Source organism: Fistularia commersonii, chromosome 1, assembly GCF_037954325.1.
Source record: "Fistularia commersonii isolate RoL2024-O1a breed Wild chromosome 1, RoL_Fcom_v1.0, whole genome shotgun sequence".
Classification (NCBI taxonomy): Eukaryota; Metazoa; Chordata; class Actinopteri; order Syngnathiformes; family Fistulariidae; genus Fistularia; species Fistularia commersonii.
In genome coordinates, this window is record NC_141284.1 from 12,745,974 (window position 1) to 12,769,277 (window position 23,304).

The 23,304-nt window shown below is 41.9% G+C and overlaps 2 protein-coding genes across 7 annotated transcripts in view; one reads left to right on the forward strand and one right to left on the reverse strand.

Annotated features, from left to right (window-relative positions):
* The window catches only part of akt1 (AKT serine/threonine kinase 1), a 36,064-nt gene extending 25,979 nt beyond the window's left edge, over positions 1-10,085 (reverse strand). The window contains exons 1-2 of one of the 5 annotated variants that reach the window (XM_086148698.1): positions 9,971-10,085; positions 5,408-5,552 (exon numbers count right to left, since the gene is read on the reverse strand). In XM_086148698.1, coding sequence (XP_086004824.1) covers positions 5,408-5,453 — 46 coding nt within the window. In that variant the 5' untranslated portion in view covers positions 5,454-5,552; positions 9,971-10,085. Of the gene's footprint in view, positions 1-5,407; positions 5,553-6,902; positions 9,106-9,171; positions 9,289-9,848 lie in introns of those variants that run through there. The other 4 variants (XM_086148717.1, XM_086148682.1, XM_086148708.1 and 1 more) reach the window with 4 other exon arrangements.
* Positions 10,086-14,878: 4,793 nt separating this feature from the next.
* On the forward strand, positions 14,879-21,913 carry zbtb42 (zinc finger and BTB domain containing 42). 2 transcript variants are annotated; one of them, XM_086148729.1, is made up of 2 exons: positions 14,879-15,273; positions 16,389-21,913. In XM_086148729.1, exon 2 carries the CDS (start codon positions 16,403-16,405, stop codon positions 17,987-17,989), a length of 1,587 nt encoding a protein of 528 aa, XP_086004855.1. In that variant the 5' UTR covers positions 14,879-15,273; positions 16,389-16,402; the 3' UTR covers positions 17,990-21,913. The 2 variants fall into 2 exon arrangements, with proteins under 2 accessions (XP_086004855.1, XP_086004864.1); XM_086148738.1 differs by lacking the exon at positions 14,879-15,273 and adding an exon at positions 15,879-16,067.
* Positions 21,914-23,304: the final 1,391 nt, after the last annotated feature.

Consider the following 23,304-nt stretch of genomic DNA (forward strand, 5'->3'; position numbering starts at 1 on the left):
TCTTCATTCCAATCTCAGTATCTCTACTGGCGCGTTCCTTCCCCTCCCTCTCTTCAGTCAAGCTGGAGCCAGCTGAGCGTGATACCCAAATCCAACAGTTGTTGCGGCCTTCGTTAGCCTAACGAGGGGGATGGCTCTTTATACTTGTCAGGGAGCAAATGAGTCAAACAAACAAGGGCCGGGGAAGAAGACAAGACAAGTGAGAGCTGTTTTGTTGAGCTTCACTGGTTTCTTGGCCACAACTCTTCCCTGGAAACTAGGAAAACCACAATCTGCCTCTTTGATGTCTGATGATGCTCTTGCTTTGATGGAAACTTTGGAAAAACACATTTGCAGAAAGAAATAACATGCTGCCCAGCTTCTGTGGCCACTAAAGGCTATGGAGACACAAAGTGTGTCAGTGTGCGTATGTCTGTGTGTGTGTATGCCTGTGTGTGTGTGTGTGTGTGTGTTTGTGCACATGTACGCATGCACATCTAAGGTCTAAAGGGAAGTATCATTTGGGGATGCATAACAACTAGTTATGATAGTAACAACAAAGCTTCAGTGTTTTTGCAAGCCTGTATTTGTGATGCGGTCTGTGCATAAGGGCACTGTGTGATGTCCTTTTGGCAATCTAACTTCTAAATAAAATAAATATGCTATCCACACTATTCATAACTCATTCACTTGAGTGGATGTCCATGCACAATCTTTTCTGATCTTCTCTACTCAGCTGCTTTGTCTTCACTTTCAGCATCGTCCTTCTTGAACAGATACGAGCTGCAACTGCTCATTCCAGGCAATGTTCACAATCAACTTTAACACATAACAAGAAAATATGAGGGTGTGTCCTTCAGAATGAGATCATCTCACTGAAAGCAGCCTGTCTGGAACAAATGTACTGAGCACTCCAAGGCTGAGAGTCTGGTACTCCACTGACAGATCACCTCTACGAGGGAGTTTACAGGGAACTAGGGCATACACTTGCTCTAATTTCTTTAAGGAGCCATGCCACATTTTACATGAACATGACAAAGATGACCAGTCAGGCTGGAAACATAGAATGAGAGGGAGGCAGGAACATGGTCAGCTGACGTGTCAGGGTGCTGTAGCTGCTGTGCCCACCATGAGATCTATCATTCACATCAAAACATCAAACTGGCAGGAGTGAGGGTAAGAACAGAGCCTGTTTTTTTGACACAGTGCAGTAGTTTACTGTTAGATCAGGTTATTTGGCGGAACCTGTGCTTGTGAAAATATTAAATTGTTGTTTGTGCACACTTTTCACACGTCAAAGGGTGTAAAGCCATTTAGACTCACACCCACATGAAGATGTCAATCAACTTGGTGGTGCGGCAAAAGCGCACGCACATGCACATGTGCATCATATAAGGATATTGGCTGAATGGGAGTTGCCTGGCTGAGCTGGCTGATGGTGAGCAAGGCAGAGCTACAACAGGTTAACCTTCTGTGCATTGGCTCCAAGACAAAGACTACATGAAAGGCCGGACGAAAAATCTCTCTATCAAGGAGGCAGGCAAACGCCCTCCAATCACAGCACAAAAGCTTTGGGTGACATTTCACAGGGCACAGCTGCTGGGCCACGACAGCATGCCAACGCACTGTTCCTGAAGGTTGTTTGTTTAGCGTGCATGCGTGTATGACAACTTGATAGGTTTCAGTGCAAGAACTCAAGCATGTGCAAGTGTAAATGCACAGATTTAATGTCATACAACCACACTGTTTTTCACAAGTCACTACTTGACGAATAGTGCAGTTATTTTTTCCCCATAGAAAGTGGAAAAATGGCCCTCTGCCAATTTTCTAGGGAGGTTATACACAGTGGACACTAGAAAGAACAGCTGACAGTGTAGCAATTTTCACTCAGAATAACCGACACTTTTTCTTTTCCACAGTCACAAAGAGTAAATGTAATTTTTCATGCCCTCCTATAGAAAGGGTGTTTCATTTGTAGTTTGTCTGTGAATACACATTTAACCACAGAATGACTCTTTGGGGCAAGTGTAATAATACTGAAGAATGCAATGCCAGTATTGCTGCTAGACCAGCATGTGAAGTACATGCAATGGTTTTTTTTTTTTTTGTTTTGTTTTTTGCTGGATGCATTGACCTTCTGGTGATCGCGTAATCAGCATCTTTGAAACATAATATGTGATTACCACAACTGAATGGAATCATTCATGTATGACGCCACTGGGATCAAGGAGGTTCTAATTGATGAGAAACCAGTGTCTAGAATTTCAAAAAAATAGACAGATGACCATAAGTTTTCTGGTCATCAACAAAGCGATTATAAAAGTTTTTAAATCTCTACTAATAAAAATATTGATGATGGGTCTGATATGTCCTTTTGCAACGAAAACAAACAAACCAGTGCAGGCAACTACAACAGGATTAATACTTGACCCAAGCCTGACAGGACCTGATGGTACACAAAAACTGGACCAAGGTCAGACAAAATGAAGATATTAAGTGCTGTTTCAGGTTGAGGTTAGACAGAAAAATGTGGGCCAATCTGCAATGGCGGAAGTGGTGAGGCTTAAATAGGCAAAAAAAAAAAAGCATGTGTAGGAAGATTGCTGCTCATTGAACACCCTTAAACATGAGTATTAGTCCTCTGAGTGCTTTGAACACACCACCTACACCTGCATTTAGGAGGGTGAGAGTTTTCACAACCAAAAGAGCACTATGTCCTCCTGCAGTTTTTCATACATTCATCCAAATTCATAATCAGTCTCTATTTGTGCATCTCCTTCCATGACTTTCCCTGGAGCACCAACTTTTCCCACAACCCTCCTTAAAATGCATATGCATGAATGGGAAGAGCATAAATTGCCACTATGGGCTCCTGAGGTTCCAGCGTGTGGTCTCTTTGTGCATACCACACCATGTTTTAAGGTGCAGATTGTGAGGAAATTAAGTCTTAAATAAGTATAAACTTGTCAGTGAACCTGATGTTTGATTTAGAAGAGAAATCAAGGGACATAATGTTCCTTTGATACTGATGTCTTTTAATGAAGAGCTGTAGAGTTATAAGGGTTTTCTCACCTCCTTTCGAGCTTATCACAGCATTATAACTCTACTGAAAATTGATACTGCTACAGAAAAACAAAAAGCACCTAATGTTCAAACTTTCTGCAAAGGACGAGGGCGTGTCTGACCAAAACCAACTGAGCTGAACCAGGCTGACCCTTTTTCTAAAACAGTGGTTTGTTTTGCCCTTAGAACAGCCAATGGGGCAAGGGGCGGAAGAACCACAGCAATACCCGAAGAATTGTCTCAGTGACCTGCCATCACCTTATCCCCTGACTCAGAAGCATGGTTTCCAGTCTTCCAGTAAAAAAACACAGTTCCTTGGCTATAGGCTCTGGAGCCGTCAGAGCTATCAGACAGGTTTCTTATCCTATTTTGCCCCTGGTGGTGGTGGGCTGGACTCTGTGAGGCAGCCGCAGTTTGAAAGCAGATTTAATACGCACACATAAACCGCTCAAAGCCAGCAGGTATGTGAGGAATGCCTCTTCGTCCAAACAACAGGACTCACGCCCGACACGGAGCCACACAATGCCACACTGCACTGTCAGAGCAGCTAATGGGGCCCGCTGGGGAATCTGCAACTGGACAGCTCTCTGCTTCTCTCTTGGGCCTTATTAGATTTACTCAGTGATTAACTGACTTTGATATGTTGTTTGGAACTGTTGGCAGAATATTTCGACACATCTGTCAATAACGCCATACTGTTTAAATGACTGGTATCCAAAGCCAGATTGTGAAATTTTCAAAAGGGGATTTCTTCCTCTGCATTTCTAATTGAAAAATGTCACTGTTGACAATTAAAAAGAGAAAATACATAAAGCCAATGCATATGATTTAAAGCGCAATGTTAAGGCATAGATAGAATATGAGACTTATAAAACACACTTTCTTGACTGTACAATTACTGGGTTCTAATACTTACTGTAGTTCATTTATGTTATGAGAGGATCTGAGAGGAACAAAGCCATGTTTTATCTACAACAGCCCAGAATGGACAAACCAACACTTTTGCATTTGTGCGAAATAGTTTTCCTACTGCTTGTTTCTCCTATGTCATACTTGTTAATTTTCTACTAATTGTTTCCTATTTTAACTGCAAAGTCTCTTAACAATGAAACATAGGTCTGTTTTAGGCTTAACCTTTCTATTTTGCAGTGGCTTTCAATAAATGTCAGTGCAGCACCTCTGTTGTCAGTAATTTATATGAAGGATCAATAACATGATGAGAAAATATACAAGCGATGAAGAGGAATGTAAGCTAGGAAGCAAGAGTGCTCGAGGGTGATAACAACAACAATTGTGAGGTAAAGACAAGACAACTGCCTGAATTTGCATCAAAACCATCTAGAACTTCCGACTCAATTAACCAAAGTAAATCACTCATTTAAACTATGTGCAATAATTCAACTAATGCTTTCCATCTGTTTTTGAAAGTTTCTGCATCATGTTGGCGGCACTAAAAATTAGCCACAAAACAAAAGGCAACAACAAGTGTACCAGTTCACCAGTACCAGTCCAGTACCATTCAAATAATTATTATGCATAGCAAATGTGATTTATAATGTTTGCATAATGAATAATTTTAAGTGTTTTGAATATTATTCCCCAGTTACACTTCCATAGTCTTGTACACTAGTCATTGAAACTCAACTCATACTGACCAGTTGTTCTCATATCATCCATCTGCAACTTATGTGCACAGGGAAACATCTTGGTTTTTAGTTTTGGCACCCTTGTTGAACAGTAACAGTGTCATTACAGTTTGTTCCAAACGTGTCAAGTGGATGGGCAGACTCTCACTCATTTTTACTGAAATCCCACATAGAAATCGCAGCAAACATAGACAATAAAAATTATCTGCTGAGCATCAAAGAGATTTAAGACCTGCAAAACTCACATTAGTTTCAATACAGGCAAACAAAAAGATGTCCAAGTGGCTACTCTTAATTCAGTATGTATGCCCTATTTTATAAACACAGAATGGCCAAGATCAGCACAGCAGCAGTGACAGAGCTGAGAGGCTGATGCTGTGGTACTGTTAATACCATAACTTTGTCAGCGAATAAAATGCAGACAGCGAATGTGTGAATCTGTCACTAAATTTAACCCATAAATTTGCAGTTTCGAATTATTAACGAGGTAAGTAGGGCTGTTCTGAGTCTTGACTGAATTGTAAACAATAATATAAATAATTGCACCAAGACTGAAAAAGGAATACATTGCTATTGGTAAAAATTACTAAATACACTTGGTTCTGAGCATGTCGAAAGGGCATTTAAAATACAGTACATTTTGAGTTTCATGTTCATTCATTTAAAACTCTTCACACAGATAGTGAATTCAAATGTAAAGCTCATATATGTTCATTTACCTCTTTTATGAAGCCATCCCTCCTTAACGATCACCACATTGGTCATGTCGGTGGGCAGGATGGAGGATCCAGGATTTCCACAGGGACAGTCACTTTGTTTTTCAGGATTCCTTCACTGATACCTGCTCTGGAAACTTGTGGTTATCTATTCGTCAAAGAAGAGTAAAAATTAGCCTTGTTTTGAGGTGAAACTTTTTTTACACTTGTCTGAATATTAACTCCAGGGGGTGGGGGTGTACAAGCAGTACAATAGATGGTCCAAGCATTCTATGTTCAGAATAGTTCAAGATATACCTAAAGTGGAACCCACTATACTAAGATCAATCCTAGAGATAAGCTATCTTCACACTCCAGATCAATTTGTCTTTTTTCTTACAACCAAGCATAACCTGAATTTAAAAGCTTTTTTGTGAATATTGATTTTAATGGTGGTAAAATGTCCTTATATCAGCTCTATTCAACTATATATCTTGTAAGCAGATGGACATAAACAAGTCCTGCATTAAATCAGTATTACATGGGTGGCATTCAAAGTATCCCACTTGCAAATTAGTAATTGTGAAGGTGCAGACTATGGAACAAACCAAAAGGACTTTTTTTATACTTATTCAGCAATTATGTACTTCAGTTTCAAACACAATATGTAAAACACTCTAAAACTAAAACAATGCAACAAAATGACTCAAAGAACCACTTGAAAACTTCAATCTGCTGATGTGCTGATGATGATTTAACAAACAGAATCTAAAGCTCCAGAAAAGTTAATATATCAGCCTGACCAACACAAAGTCCAATTGAAAACCCAAATGCTTCAGGCTGTTGTTGGATAATGTAGGTAAGTGGTGTCTGGTTGATAGGGTGGTAGCCTGCTGGTAGGTTGCTTGTTGTTTGTTATAGATAGCTTCTCTACACCCTGAATTAAACTTCTTGACATGTTTTACCTCAGCTCTTGGCACAGGGGGCAGTAACATCTTGCCCTGTGTATTAATGAATGTAGTTTTGCACTTGAATGTTTTCTCCGTTGAGTGATGTAATATTATCTAAGCAGTACTGTCTATGAGTTATCACTGTAATGAGAAAAAGGCCAGTGATGAACTGACACAGCTCAAGGAGATGCAACTTGAAGCATTTCCACTTTGACTTCACTGTCATAAATATAAATATCACTATCATAGGATATTTATTAGTGGTGAAGAAAAAATAATCAAATAAAATGAATAGCAAATATCAACACTGAATGTCTGCAACAAAACAATATTACATATATACATACGATACCATCAAGAGACTGGTTATCAAAGTAGGTGTTAATTATGAGGACAGATGGGTTTAACCGCACTCACAGTCATCTGATCTAAACCAAAAGAGGACAGACACTCTTCAGTAAACTAAAACCTAGGGGGTCTTGTGACATTTGGTTAATTCAGTGTTTCTGTATGATATAAAAACAGCTTTGAATTCAAGGCAGAGTCATTAGAATGATCAATTTCCATACTTGTTCAGACAAATGTCAAATAGTGTGCCAGGCAACCTCTACCCGTGGACCAAAATCAATTTGCCTGCTGCCGCTCCATCAGAGTACAGCCATCAGAAGAGAGCTCTGTTTTAGTGGCCTCTGCCAGTGAACTGGTGGGGACAATAACAGGAAGTTGATGTGACTATTGACAGGCGACAAGTCATATCAGCACAGCCCAAGGCTTAAATACATGTCAGTGAATGTGTGATCAACATGCTGTTTACTGCCATTCTGCTCATTCCCCCCAATGAGTAAAAGTGAGTTCATGAAAGCAGCCTTTATTCTTACTCTGTGTTTTTGTTTTTGCGCTAAGGTTGTGGTGCTTGTGTAACACAGTCAAGAGGGTTTTGAAAAACACAATGAGTGCAATTCAAACTGGAGATCACACAAACCATTGGATCTCTTCGGCATTTTGACTTGTTCTCTGTGACACAGGCATGCGCACATTTGGGATACATCACACAAACAAACTTCGGCGCGTACACCACAGCCAAAAAAGCAACACATGCACAACAGTGGCTCTGGAGCCACAACAGAGAGCTGCTGTTTTAATGGGAGAGACCTGTTGCTACTGCGGCCTGTGTGGAAAAGTTGGGCTGCTGCCAGCGCTGCAGCCACTGAATGAACCCAGTACCCTGACAGCAGGTCACATGGTCCTCAGGCCCGTGGGCCACCGTCTGCACTGCTGTCAGTGTAGCTTTCAATCATTCATCTTTTTGGCTCCAGCTCCTCAGGCCACCTCATTCAACGCAAATCAGTGTCATGCAGCAAAGATGTCACACACTGTTTCTGTCACTGAGCCAGAGAAGACTGTCCCATGTGTTTATGGCAGGAAGCAGAAATTTAGTCCAAGATCGCGAAACTACCTCTTTCAACACAGATCAATAGCAAGAAGTCTAGTTTTGCTCGGTCTTCCCCTACCACCTGGGTAACAAGAGAGACCGCAGCTGGTTTATTGTTACAAAAGGTATAATATTTCACTCAAATATTTACAATTCAAAGAGATGAGAATGTCAAACATGCACAGCTGTTACTGGAAAACAGTTCCTCAAAAGATCTGTTCAGGTGCCACACTGGAAACATAACTCATCTGTTCTATTATAACATGCCAAGTTCCTCTTTTAAGTTCCCTGAAAATGCATCACTAAAGAGAAGAATATTATGGGTAAGAGGAGGTGAACACTAAAGAAACCACACCCGTGAAAGCCAGGCGGCGTTAATCCTGTGAGAACATGAACAGAAGCTCCATCATGCCAAAAATAAACATAAACTGCTCGGGTATTTGGTTAAACCTATATTTGCATATTTGTTCTGCCCATTTAATGTAATCTGGACTGGATAACATAAAAAGTCCTGTTGAACTGATTAAAAATGAAATGCCTTTAACATGAGCAGCTGGTAGCACGACATGCTCAACATGAAAGTGTTTGAGGCTGTAATGTTCCCAGCTTCATGATACAAACTGAGAAGAGCGCTGCTTGTCATGTGATGCTGACAGTGGGCTGCCATTATAAGAAGCGTATCTCACATCGTAACTCCTGTGGTGCAGACAGGGGAAGGACACAATAAGACCGACTGTATTCAGGGACAAAATTTTCAAACGGCATTCTTCAGATTCTGCATGCAACCGGTGGCACATTTGCGTCAACAGGCCTTCATAGGGATTGGGTGGGAGGTAACTGGCATTTTCTAAATAGAACAGGGAAAGCCAAACAGTCTCTGACTGCATCATTACGCCAGCTTGTTGCGTCTTCCTCTGGTCACATGCCATGTCGCCCTGTGTACACACAGTGGACAAATGTAGTCTCATGACCAACAAAAACATTTTGACACTAAAGGCGTAACGGGCACAACATGCCTGGGGACGCTGTACTCACTGACTGTACAGACACATGTAAACCCTGGGAGGCTGTGACAAACACTAATATGAATGTGAGGTTTATGGTTTATTTGGTCATTAAAGCGTTGAGTCTCTTGTCTTTTTAACCAGTAATGTATTCCACTGCCACCACATCCATATGCTTTACATCACTCATTTGGATTGGAGCCTTTAATATACTAATACGCAATAACATTCCTGCACTTAACAGTAATTTAGCACAGAAAACCACAGCAGATTCCAATGACTGACACATAATAACAGAGAAACTTGCTATTATGACTAACCACTCCAACTGTACTGATTACAGGGAGGGCGATAGAAGAATAACAATGAAATAGCTAGCTTATGGAAGGTCATAAACAGTACCTTAAAAGCCGACACGGTGGGACGACCGATTGAAAAAACTGTCAAGTTCTATACCTTTAAGTGGTTGAGAAAGTGTAAGAACAGGAAAGCAAAAAGCTCGGCGGTGCAACGATACGGTGTGGAGTCAGTATGTGGCAATGAGGAGCTCAACACAACCGAGTAAACAAACGCATCGGAGGTTCACAACAATGAATGAGCTGCTGCCTTTGCTCGAATGCTTTCATCTGCCTCCCGAGCGACAACGCACACGCAAAACAAACTGCAAAAAACAGCAACAGCTATTCTCGTGAAATAAGGAGCCGTTTAAAGTGTCACGACTGCAGAAATATAAATATACATATCTTTATGCCCCGAGAGCTGTGTCTCTAACGTGGTCGTTGTCAAAAATGAATGGCTAGCATCCGAGGAGAACATTGAACTGTTGTGGGCGGAAAACACAAACTGTACGGGTACGTATGAGTTTCGGTAGCGTGTGTTTTCTTTACTTTCGTGCTATATTAACTTCTGCAGCAAAGTGGAGTTATTTCGGCTTTGCATTTAGCGACACAAAGGATATGGGGCCTAACATGGCAGCTTGGGTGAGAATAACCGCATCCCATGTAAGCACAATGGGGACATACCCTGTCTAGCTGTCGACCCCTTGTAGTTAACCATGCAAAGTAAACGCGGACATTTACCTGGCCGGGATTTCAACAATGTGTCCGTCTCATTATAGTGAGCTGATTCGGCGGTATATTGAGTTGATAAGTCCTTCAACAACCTGAACAAAAAGTGCTCTCATTTACTCCGTTTCTCTTGCCTTTCTTCCACTACAGCTCCCAAACGCGCTGTCTGCAATGCCTCGGTGGCAGGCTGATCATCCGGGTCCTAAGGCCGACCTTGTATGGGGCCGCCATCGGTCCCATTGAAGAAGTAAAAGAAGAGGAAGAAACAACAACAACAACAACAACAACAACAACAACAACAGTAATAATAATAATCCTGCATTCATTCGATAGAAGCTTATTAAGTTGAACCTTGAGTGCTACATCTGCGACGATGGCTTCCAAAATTGATTCCAGGGACTCTACGAAACCCTCGTGATGTATTCACTGGATTCCAAGTACATGGCGTTTTTCACTTCCTGAAACACTAATGTGAAACGATACATGACATTTTCAGCTGCAAATTTGGTGATTAGTTTTGGTTATCATCTGGACGCTTTTCATTGGACCATCAAATATTTAGATTTATGTAATAGGAACATGTCATTTCACGGTCTGGCTGCGGACTAAGCTAATTTAAGAGTGTTCATCTAAGCCATTTGTTGTTTTCAATTGTGTATACTACCAATATATTGAAAAAAAAATGATTATGTTATGTATTCTTTTAATCAAAGATTCAGTTCTATCTAATCACATGAGAGAGGCTTTGCAGGTGAACAGGTCAGTCTAGAACAGTGTGGGATATATCATAAATAAGTGATTTATTTGGACTATTCACTGCAAATTAACCAACAAATTAACTATTATTGTCAACAACTACTTTTAGTTACTATGTAATAGTTAACGACCATTTGTCCTGGACATGTGACGTTGACAAGGCAGAGGAATGTCATCCAAAATGCAGATAAAACACAATGCAATCAAATTTAAAAGAAACTGCACCTTCTGTTGTCAGATTGATTTGCAAAATCCTGTTCTGTATTCAAAATTTAAGTTATCGTAAAATTACAAGTGAAACACCACACAAAACCACAATCTGGACACAGTGGTGTAGTTATTACACTCAGTGAAGTGGATTTTCTGGCATTGTACCTTTCCTATTTTGGTCAGATTTACATCACATTACACATGTTACACAAATTACAGAAAGTCTGCATGACAAAAAAAGAAAGAAATAGAAAAGAGACATACTTTTCTTTCCTATGATATAAAAAAATCATTACACCACAAAAAAAATATCATTTGAGACGAAAAGGGAAATTAAACTTTTATAATTTTCTTGTTTAATTTAGCCAACAATATGACTCAGAGTCAAAGAAATAGCTCAATGACTGGTCCAGAGAAAAAAAAAAAGTCTGATGTCCAACTAAAATATCAGCGTCTTTATTTGAAAATGGTATTAGATTATTTCCCTGTGAGTTCACAGAGTCATTTCCAGACACAGAGAACTGTTTGCCAGGGACACAGGAGATAAACCAGTTTAAGACAAACATGGATAGGACAGTTTAGTTACACATACTCTTAATTTAACGAGGTGCTCAGATTACTTTAATAATTTCGCTTGTCATTTTAATGTTTGTACGTATTTTGATATTTATTACTATTTTGAGAAACTATCCAAGGATACAGATGTATCAATTGTGTTGTTGCAGTAGCAATCCAGTTCAACATACTGACATTACAGTGTGTATATATGCTATGATCAATTTTTTGATTCGGGATGGTTGTCCACAAAAACCATCTGATGTGGAATTACAAAACATGGAGAGAAGAGTTTAGCAGCTGCCAGTGTTCATTCAATGATGAATAACACAGTGGCCTCTGCCCTCTGTCTCCCAACCTCCGCTGTTGTCATTTCCCTTCTTTGTCACTTACACCACAATGTGTTCCTCATAGCTACGATGCATCAGCTTTGCCAAGCTGTTCCTGTCTCACAAACAAGGATGGCTGATTGTATCCCATGTCCCCTATTGGTGCGTTCTCCCCATCCTCCACCTCCTCCTCCTCACATGTTTCTGGTCTAGTAATGAGATCGTCTACCCCTCTGTTTCCTGCGTTCACAGAAAAATAAACTAAATTAAAATAATTTACAAACTTGTCCTATATGATTTTTAAGTTTATAATGTCTTTCCCACTGAAGATTCATATTATCTTGTTTTGTTTTTCTGTCCACAGAATGCAGCAAACCACACTTGTTCATGGATTGTTGAAGGAGAATGGCTATTATGTGGCAGCAACAATTGGGCACAGTGGGGCAGGAGGGCCATAATAGGGGGAGGTAGGGAGTCTCACCAATATAGCATCTCCAGGCAACAGTGCAGTGCAATATTGTTAATACTTTCGAGGATGTTTCATTTACTCGTTAGGTGAATGCAGTTATGCCTATGGTGCAACTAGCCCTAGTATGGGTTAGGATCCATGAGGACAGTAGCAGGACAAAATCGGGAAAGCACCAGACAACAAATGACATTTTAGATTGATGATAAATAGACATGGTCATCTGATTGTTACATAAAGTAAACACAGACATTTTATTTTCTGTTAATTTACACTGGCACGCCTCATCCAACTCGCATGGTCATGTTGCATCTCTAAATTTCAGTATACGGTATCTCTGGTTGTCAGAGCATAATAATCACAGTAAAATAATTTTTTTAAAGGTTTTCAGTGCTTAAAGATATAATTTTACTTCAAAAGGACTTAATGTCTGTCAAGCACATGAAGACCTTTGTCTTTAAGACCCAGAGGTCAGATAGAGAAAAAAAGAGTTATTCAAAAGATGGGTAAGTCAAATTCCAACTCTTTTGCCAATGTCCACATGACCTTAAGTGTTCATAAAAACACTAATGAATAAACACAGTCAGTAGAGGTTGTTCAAAATAACAATAATTAAGATGAATTGAAGTCCTTATTATATTTTCTGTATTTTGTATTGATTGGTTTGGTTAATGATTTGTTGTACATCACTAGGTGTTTACTTATAGGATCAAAAAAGTAGCTGACAACAAAATAATTTGCACGTTATGGTGGAACAAACTACTTTATTGGATTTCATTGGGAAATTCAGTTTATGAAAGGGCAAGATTTGGTTTGAAAGGGCAACATGCAGGCATTTACATTTTAATTATTTACCTGGAAATTGTTTGTCTGATGATTAGACTGAAGTCAAAAATAAAAGCTCAGCCTCTGTACATGCTGTAAAAGTCATTTACACATCAATAATGCAAAAGAACAGTGAAATGCAATTTTGCATTCAACCATACCTATTGCGATATGAGAGCACTTACACAGGTGAGCCCTCACAGGTGAATGTAAAAGAGGCCATCATCAATGCAGGACAAATGCAAAGTATATTTAGTGATTGGGTAAAGCAATGCCGTTTCTAATCTGGATGCATTAGATGAATCTTGACACCCCCAGTGCAGCTCAAGCCCACCCCTATGATGAGACCTGGGTCCAGTGGGAAGAGTGATGTGGTTCAACTGTGGCTGGAATGCTGACTGGTTGGCCAGTCGGTCAGGCTACACTGGAATGTGGTATCTTTTGTTGGTCTCAGAGAGGAGTGGGTCGGGGGAGAATGCCATTGATGATTGCAGAGAGGAAGAATGAACCTCCAGGAAGTGTTCTCTCTCTCCATCTTTCTCTATCTTTTTCTGTGTGTGAGAACCTTCACCATGGTGAGCCTCTCTCTCTGAGGCCACTATCCCCAGGCACAACCACTGCTTTGTCTTACCCTGTGAACACACACCCCTTCTCTAATGTGTGCTTAAGTTTGCCAAAGCCAGAAAGTACAGAGCCAGTACTCCTATTCTTATCCACATAGCAGCAGCATCTGCATAGATGGCATTTGTGTTTCCTCGCTGAATTGTAAATCATTTTTCCTGAGGGACACACATCATTACAAACATATAGTATATTTTTGTTTTGCTACAGACAAGAGATAATGCATCATTTTGCTTGTTTGCTAACTATGCTATTGCATTCAAGCATCTAATTCAGCTGTCAGACCAACAAAAAAGCATTTGCCTCATCCTATTTGGAGAGCATGACACTGTATTGCTTACGATCATCTGGATATGGACAGAGTAAAGACATTCACTCTGTGTCGCAGTAACAGCCAAACTAAAAATGGAATAAAGCAGTAAGTGGATAAGAATTCAGTCGGTGGCCCCTTCCGACCAGTGGCTACCGCCTCCCGTCACATTGCTCATTCCCCTCCGTGTCAGAAGACTGCGAAGAGCTGCAAATGGCTCTTTCAAAACACACGACAGCTGGAACACAGGGCAAAGGTGACTGAGGCAGTTGGGGGAACATGGGGAGGGACATGGGCCGGGGGGTGGGGGGAATCACAAGATGAGCAGCTGCCACCTTAAGTCTTTTTCACCACTGTCCTGAGCAGAAACAATAGTGAACAGACTATGTACATTTTTCTCAAATGCTTTTTATTCTTACAAGGGAGTACGCGGATATGTGACTCCCCTTCAGCATGAATCTGTATGAATCATAAATGCCGTCTTTTGAACATTTTGTCTGACGAAATCCCAGCCAGGTCCTGGTGTGATCTGGAAAAACAAAGACACTGGGTGGTTTTCTGCCAAGGAATTCCAAAACTTGAATAGGATTAGAAAGAATGGACCTTTAAAGTTCTCAACAGCACTGACACCCCAAAGTACCCTGCACGTATATAATTCTTTTAGCAGTTTATATGCTATCACAGCACACGAATTTCAATGAATAAAGGCTTCTTTCATGTCATTTCAGTGAAATCACGGGCAATTGAAAAAATGTATCTGCTGGAGGTTATGCGGGTCTATGATTTGGAAATCATAAACCTACATTCTTCAAACTTGTCTTTCCCTCAAAAAGTGGCCAAATAAATTTGTGGTTTTTGACTTCTTTCATCAAGGAGGAGCAAAAATGCAATTCATATTAAATATGTTGAGACTAGAAAATGAGACAGAAGTGTAATTTAAACGAAAAAAAAAAAACCTCTCCAATTTCTTCCTTGTCCTTTCTAGAGTTGCCTTTACTGCTTATGAGAGGAAGCCCTCCCCCGCCTTCCGTGCGTTTCACGGGACAGATGTTGCTGAAGAAGAAGAAGAAGACGAAGAAGAAGAAGAAGGGGGAAAAAGCCAATTGATGTCGCCAGCCCTCCCTGTTACTTGCTGCCACTGTCTGAATTCACGCAGTAGTTCAGAACTTATTGTGGCTGGCCGATATCGCGAGACTTGTGCCATTATCAACCTGCTTGACACACAGCGGCGCCGAGTGCAGCCTGCCTTGCCAGGGTCGGGCTGGAGCTCAAGAAACGATAAGGAGAAGCGAACATCTGGCGACACATCATGAAAGGACACCGGGTTTTATAGGAAAAGACACGACGAGCGCGGCGGAAATCAATGTAAGTAGGATCGCTGAGTTTCGTGCTTGGAGAGGGACAAAGCGAAAGTTAAAGACTCCCCATCGCCGTTTCGTTCATCGCGTTGGCTTCGCTGCGAGTTGGTCTGCTGTTTAAAAGGCTCCCAGTTATGCGTTTCCCAACACGGACGCGTTGCCCCGTTTCACCATGCCCTCACCCATTCTCTTTCCCCTTCCCCCCCTCTTCTTCAAAATAACACAACGCCAAACTTTCTCGTCTTGTTCAACCGAGTTTTAGCGACATCTGCCCTCGAATTCAAACCCGAATTCAACCCCACTTCGCGGTGTTTGCTAGCGCCTTTCAAATATGACAACAGTTTACACCGACCCGCGGTTTTTTTTTTCTTCCCCCCTCCTCTGAAATCCCTCGATTATTTACAAAAAAAAAAAAAAAAAAAGTTTGGAATCTCGTGACACCGATGAATAATCCTCTTTCTTTCTAACTTGTGTGTCTTTCCGGAACGCGGAGCCCCGCGTTAACATATGGCGTGAAGGGGAGCACAGCTGGAGGTAGCGTTTCCTTCGCGGTGATGTCAGAGCAGCTGACTCCACAGCTTGCAGTGTAATTAGCAAACAGAGCCAGCAGTTTACTCTGCGCCGCTCTTCGTCTTTCACCTCCGAGCCTCCTCTTCCCCTCAGTGGACGAGGACTGTCACCACTCGGTTTTCCCCGTCAAACGCCGTTGCTTTTGGAGAGTCTCTTTCTCTCTCACTTCTCTTTTTCGCGATTCCGGGAGTCGGGGGGCCGCGGAACCGGAGAAGCTCGGGAAATCCGTAGGTGAGCGCGGTTCCCTGAACGCTGCACGACTTCGGGCGAGTTGCTGAAATATACAGGTCCGCTCATGTGTGGACACTCCGGCCGATTTAACTGAAACGGAGGGGGGTGATCATTCTGAAGTTTCATTTCTGAAGCAAACAGGTGGTTTATATAAAACGATTTGACTGAGTTTTTAGTGATTTGCGCTTGAAGTGTATTCTCGTCTTTTTTTTTTTTTTCCTCTGCCTTTGGTGAGTTCGTGTTTACATCTGCGGCTCAGTACTCTCCCTCACTTGCCTCATTTCGTTTATCCAGTATCCTGTTTTTCCTGTTTTACATCAGGTTATGAAGGAAGAATGGAGTTCCCAGACCATAGCCGCCAGTTGCTGCAGTGTCTGAGTCAGCAGCGTCACCAAGGTTTCCTCTGTGACTGCACTGTTCTCGTCGGAGAGGCTCGATTCAAAGCGCACAGAGCCGTGCTGGCCTCTTGCAGCATGTACTTCCATCTCTTCTACAGGGACCAGCTAGACAAAAGGGACGTTGTGCATCTCAACAGTGACATTGTGACAGCCCCGGCTTTCAGTCTGCTCCTTGAATTTATGTATGAGGGGAAGTTGGAATTCAGCACTCTGCCAGTGGAGGATGTCCTGGCAGCAGCCAGTTACCTCCACATGTACGATATAGTCAAAGTGTGCAAAGGCAAGCTGAAGGATAAGGAGCTGTCTCTGCTTGATGAAAAGATTGTTGAGGGTTTTGGACTCAGCTGTCTGGACAGAGAGAATTCTTCAGATGGTGAGCTGCAAGGTAAGCAGCTCAGCCGGCAACAGACACAGACCCAGGGGCTTCACAGGGCCCCCCCGCCAGACGAATTTGACATGGACAACAGCGAGATCAGGCTGGCTGTCACCGATTCTGAAAGGTCTACGCAGAGTAGGCAGAAGGCAAACGGTCACTCCAGCAGGTCCCCGGACCATGTAGGTGTCAATTATGCGTCAACAGAGGCCGGGCCCTGTGTCCAAACAGCTGGAAAAACAAAAGCTGATGTCAGTAGTTCCACTGTATCACTGTCCCAGAGGTCCCGGGCTTCAGATGACATGGACTGCGCACTGGATTTGTCTCTCAAGCCTCTGTCTAGCAGAGATCCCTTACACCTCTCTTACGTCTCGGGACAGCTGGCCCTCGACAGCCAGCAGCAGGGCACTGAGCCACTTGTTAAAGACGAACACGACTTGCTGTCAGAGCAGGAGGACAGTGAGCCGATGAGCCCTGAGAGCCAGCGCTTTGGGAATAGTTCCAGGAGCTCAGTTGTGACAGGGTTCGCTGCCCTCTTCCCAGGCAACAACGGCTCCACAGCCACCCTCCTCTCCCAGGAGGAGGACCTGATGGATGAGGAGGGGGAGGCCTGCAGAGGGAGGGAGAGCGCCCCCAGCAGTGAGGTGGAGGAGAGGAGGGGGAGGCTTCTGGGGGACAGCGAGGAGGAGGAGGACGACTTGGCCTCCTCAGACATCTCCACCTCTAGCGGGGTGCTCTTGCCTCCAGGCCAACAGGTGTGCGTGTGCCCCCTCTGCAGCAAAGTCTTCCCCAGCCCCCACGTCCTGCAACTGCACCTCAGCTCACACTTTCGCGAGAAGGACGGCGCACGCTCCAAGCTGTCTCCCGATGGCTCAGTCCCCACCTGCTTGCAATGCAACAAGACCTTCTCCTGCATGTATACACTGAAGCGCCACGAGCGCACACACTCTGGCGAAAAGCCATACACCTGTGGCCAGTGTGGCAAGAGCTTCCAGTACTCTCATAACTTGAGTCGGCATGCTGTAGTTCACACGCGAGAGAAGCCTCATGCTTGTAAGTGGTGTGAACGTCGCTTCACCCAGTCTGGGGATCTCTACCGCCACATCAGGAAGTTTCACTGCGGCCTTGTTAAGACTCTCGCCATTGGATAGAACTCGCAGTGCCATGAAATAAGACACATTGTCTTTTCATATCCTCATCACTACTACTACGACGACTACTACTACTACTACTACTACTACTACTACTACTTCTACTACTACTTCTACTACTACTGAGCAACTTTGATATGCTGGCAATTTATTAGAGACGTACCTTTCAGAGTTTACCCCACGTGGCATTTCTCATGTTAAAGTTGTTGCAACTTAAAAAAAAATGTTTTCTTTGCTGGACCATGTCACAGACAGACAGGTGATGGTTCTGTGAAACTCGCGCTCGATCTGTGTCAAAGGTGAACAAATCAGATGATGCACTTGTTTTTTTGTTGTTTTGTTTCAATCTGTTACCTGAGGAATATATCGAAAGAAAAAAAAGAAAAAAAAAGATCCTATCCTATGTTGATACCCAACGGTGAATGGGGAATAGAAAATGCTAACATATGTTAATACAATCGTCAGAGACTTTATATGTGTAGGAGATCAGAACCGTCCAAGAGTAGCAATATATGATTATTTTCAAACTCCTACACTATAATTATTACTATTTTTATTTTCATTATTATTTATTTGGAGGTTTGTAACAACTAAACTATCATAAAAGGCAGCAAAACTAATGAAGTTTGACTACTGGAAGTATGACTATTTTTTTTTTTCATGGAAGTAGAATTTCTGTTTTGGTTCATATGAAGTGGGCTACAGTTTCAAGAACATTTTGGCGAGGGGCAGCCAAATCGTCATATCAACAACATAACAGCCTCGGAGGAGAATTACCAACATGAACGAGCACATTTTGATTGAATGGCCTTTAAATGCTCTTTTTTTTTTAATTCTCTTTAAGATGCTGTATAATCAAGAGGAGAGATGGAGAGCAGTTAAAAGCTGCAGCTAATGCCTGTAACACTGGTGCCTACTGAGATTCTTAACACTACTTAGTGGACTTACTTAGAGAAGAACATTATTTCACAGAACCTTTATGTCAAATTCAGTGACCATTATTTTGTTCAAGCCTTTATCAAATCTGGTTTTCACTCCACATAGGTGGCAACGGAAGTAGTTGAACCACAAGCTCCAGCTTTGACCTGAAGGCAGTTAACACGTTTAAGCCAAGCTTCTTTTTTTTAACTGAACCAGCTATTTGATCTTTACGGTTAAAAGTGAGCAGCTTCCCTTGTTGTTTGTACAGTAGCAGCCTAACCAGTTCACCAGCACACTGAGACGGTATTAAGGGCAAACCATCAGGAGGCAGGGAGGGGATAGAGAGGGGATACAGGTAGATAGTAAACCTTGATCATGCTGTTTGCTCACAAAAGCTCCTTCTGCCATAATGCTCAATCTACTGATTTTTATTTTTTTATTTTATTATTATTTTTTGTTGCTTTGTTTGTTTTGTTTTTTTTCTTTCAATGAACCTTTTCACACTACCATATCTTACTGAATGTGAGATGTTACTACTGATAAAACTGGGGGCTTTAGTGATGCTGTTTTGGGAGAGCTGTTGAAAAGCATGGCTTTTTCTCTGTTCAGGTAGTTTGCTAGCCGGATTATGAAGAGGGGCAGAGCACTAAAAGGTCATGATGTTTGTCAAATCTGTCCTGAGAAAACTTGATCTGGATTTATTTATTAGTTTGACTTGGTTCAGGGTTTACTCTTAGGTGTTACTAGTTCTTACTTCTATAAGCTTGAAAGACAATGGATCTTGCCTAGCAAATTTGGTACTCATTAATTGATATGGGGGCTGTCTGTTCACTTTCTCTGTGCAAATCAAGTTACTGTAATTGTATTTTAATATATCATGTAGAAATATCCGAGTGTTCAAGATTTGTCACATGGAACATAGAGAAGCACTTGTTTTAGCATGCATATAGTTTCAACACAATTGTCTAGACTGCTATTTCTTACTATTTGTGTATTTAATGTAAATATATATTCTATTTATCAAAGTGTTTGTTTTCCATGTACAACACGCAAGGTCAAGGGGAGTCAGGTGTCTTATTAAGGCTGCAGTCTCTTAAAGTGTCACGTCTTCCCAGGGGAGTTTGGTCCCTTTTCCATATTCAAGACTAGGACTCTGGCTCACTACAAATCAGGAGTCCATTCTGCTCCCGACTTCTGCTCTGCTACAGGAAATAGTTGTTCACTAACACAGTCATAATGATTTGGCATCAGCCACCTTTTCTGAATGGGACAATACAGGCATTGTCCACCCCCCATGTCCCAGGTAGTTCTCAAGGGATCACTGTGTATCTTTCTCCAAGCTATAGGGGGGAAAAGGCAGCACAAGTCTCTCTTTGCACTTTTCTGTATTGAATGGAGGCACTGGAATGTGAGAAATGTATTTAGCAAAGGGAAACCAAGGAGACTCTAAACAGGTGTATTGTTTGGAGGCATCAAAGACCAGGCCCCCCCCCCCCACACACACACACACTACCATGCAGTAGATAAACGATTCATTGTTTCTTCATGTGGAGGAGATATCACAGTGATTTAATTGCACATCCATCAGGAGAATATCAGTTTTATTGCTGTTTTTGAATGTTTCCCATAAACGTGATTTAGAGAGAAATTACAACATCATACCTGGAAGGCCGACAACAAGAAGTCGGGTGTACCTGTTTATTTCAGCACACCATTTTGAATTGGTAACTTTTGGAAATTATTAATTGGAATTGACTCCTTTTTCACATGCACACTCCTGCTGCAAGAACATTTCTGGCAGCATCTTGTTTTGCATTCCTGGATAATTTCAGATTTTTGGTAAGTGAAAATTATTTTTCAGGAATGCAGATGTGGAATGCCACTTATCATGTCTATTTCTGTCAACACACAGGAATGTAAGTTCGGTCACTATTTCAGTTTTGTGAAGGATCATTTCACATGTGTTCAAGTCTAATTCCTTGATTCTCTAATGTACACGTGCACAGAGGTAGAAAAACAATATGTAAAGAAAGTTTTCTTGTTTGCTGTTGTGAAGTCTCTATTTATACCTCCAGAATAGCCACCAAGCGTGCCTTATAGACACACAAGTAGGTGTTGCATCTGGAGAAGCTCTTTCACTATTGTACATTTTGCCCTTGACTGCGCTGGTAAAGTCTATCACCGCGACAGAGGCCCACTGACACGAAACAAGTCGTAGCAATTCTTTTTTTTTTTCTTTTTTTTTTTCTACCATATCAATGTTTGAAAATCACACAAATGAAGTTTGAGGTCCTTTTTTTGCTGCTTTTGTGAGACGAGAAGCGGAGATGTTGAGATTTCTTTGAGAATAAATCAGTTTGGGATATATAGAAATGAAGACAAGCATTTTTGTTTGGAGTTTTAGCAGCCAGTGGGGAACTTTGCAGTCTGTTCCTTACTTAATGTCACTGTTGAATGCGAAACACTGAAATTTTGATTGTTGTCTTTCATTGAAACAGTGCTCCTCGGGATCAGGGGCCATGTTTGCTTAACTCATGCTGTATGATCTTTAGGTCAAAAGAATGACTTAACTGATACTGGAATTTTGTCCTCTGCAGGTTACAACTGTGAAATTGTGTATAATCACAAGAAATATTTATTACTGAATTTGCTTCTTGTGCAACACTTGACTCAGTTTTAATTTAGGAAAAAAAAAATGTAATATGAAAATCTTTTCAATAGAACTTGTAGAAGTGCCATTAGAATTTAATATAATTTTTTAACAAGAGGTATATTTTATAGTAATCAATCGCTTAGTTTTTGTGGTGTAGAGATTAGAAGACAATCTTTATGCAGAATTGACATTGCTTAGATATTGAGGCAATTTACATTTCTTGATTTACCGTTCGTGCATTTTATTTGTTTGCGCTTTTGGAGTGTGCTTGTGTGTGTGCTGTGAAAATGTGACAATCTTGATTTAGGTCTTTATTAAGATAATGGATAGAATTAAATGGAACAACTTTATTTCTTTGTGTGGAGTGCATTCATTTCAGTTTTGCTGTTTTCACACATCTGCAACGTATTGTCACCTTATGAACTAAATTGTTGGAATTGAAGGACAAACCGACGTATGTGGGAAAAGGAGGCCACATCTGAGACATTGCAACAGCAATTGGCCTGTGTGTGTGCGTGTGTGCATGCGTGCGTGTGTGCGTGCATGCATGTGTGTGTGGCCAGCTCTGCTATGTGTATAAAGACAACAAAATGTGATAATACGCTGGCCTTACAGGCCCTATCCCACTGAAACCATAAACTGAGCTCAAGGACAGAATGATTTTGAGATGTGTTCCCATTGTTCCATTTCTTCTGCCTTAACTTTCCAAAACAGATAAACCTTGAGATATAACTGGGTAACATGCGCTTGTAGCCACCAACTCTTCTCAGCTGGATTAGTTCTGCTTTGTGAAAATAATCTGTTCAAAAGTCACCAAAATATGCATCTCAAAGTGAGCAACTTAATCTTAATTTAAATTTCAAATGGTGGAAACCTTTACAGCTGCACCATGAAAGAAATCCAGCTGCTCTGCTATGCGATCGAGATGCGTTCAGCTTCCCATCACCCTCCCCCAAAACCCAAATCACCCGTTCTGGGAATGGCACATAAACCAGGGCGGTATCCCACTGCCCCTGCCCCCATCTATCTAACCTGCACCCCCACAGCCCCCAAAACCACGGCCCCAAAACTCTGCCTCATCCCACTGCTCCATTGTGTGCATGGGTAGTAACTCAGCCAGGCCATTGTCTGACCCAGCTCCCCAACATGTACTTAATGCACAAACAGACGACAGAGCGGCGCTAGCCAGGCACTTCCAACATAAAGAAAACAATGTCTTCCCAAGATCATTCATAAACACCCTGAACGGCCTCGCTCGGTTCACAGTAAATAAGGGCTCTCTGCAGTTGCGCAGCCTCGTGCAGTAAACATCCACAGCGGCAGGTCTTGGAGTGCTCCCTGGCACCAGCAGCTCACATCTGCCTAGCAGGATCCAGGGCTCAGACAGCTTGGTGTGTGCCGTTCTTATGGACCAAAACCTTCACATGGAAAGTGGAGGCCATGTGATAGGGCTTAGCTGCAGGGTGACGAGCTGGGATATGTGCAGTGTAACTCGATGGTGTAATAAAACATTCCTCTCTGAGACTCGAAGCCTGACTCATTGGGCTGTGAATGTGTATGTGTGTGTGTGTGTGTGTGTGTGTTCAGAGGTACTTGAGAGAAGTTGAGAGGAAAGTTGTACATGTCCACCACCTCAACAAGGCCAGCGGTGGGAGCCCTTGACCTCTGAGGGGACGGACTGCCAGGGACAGCTGGTATGGCCTGTGTTTATTTATTTATTTCTTAACAAAAGACAGGTGGT

Coding starts and splice junctions, on each gene's coding strand:
- zbtb42 (XM_086148729.1), top strand. CDS start 16,403: ATGGAGTTCCCAGACCATAGCCGCCAGTTGCTGCAGTGTCTGAGTCAG.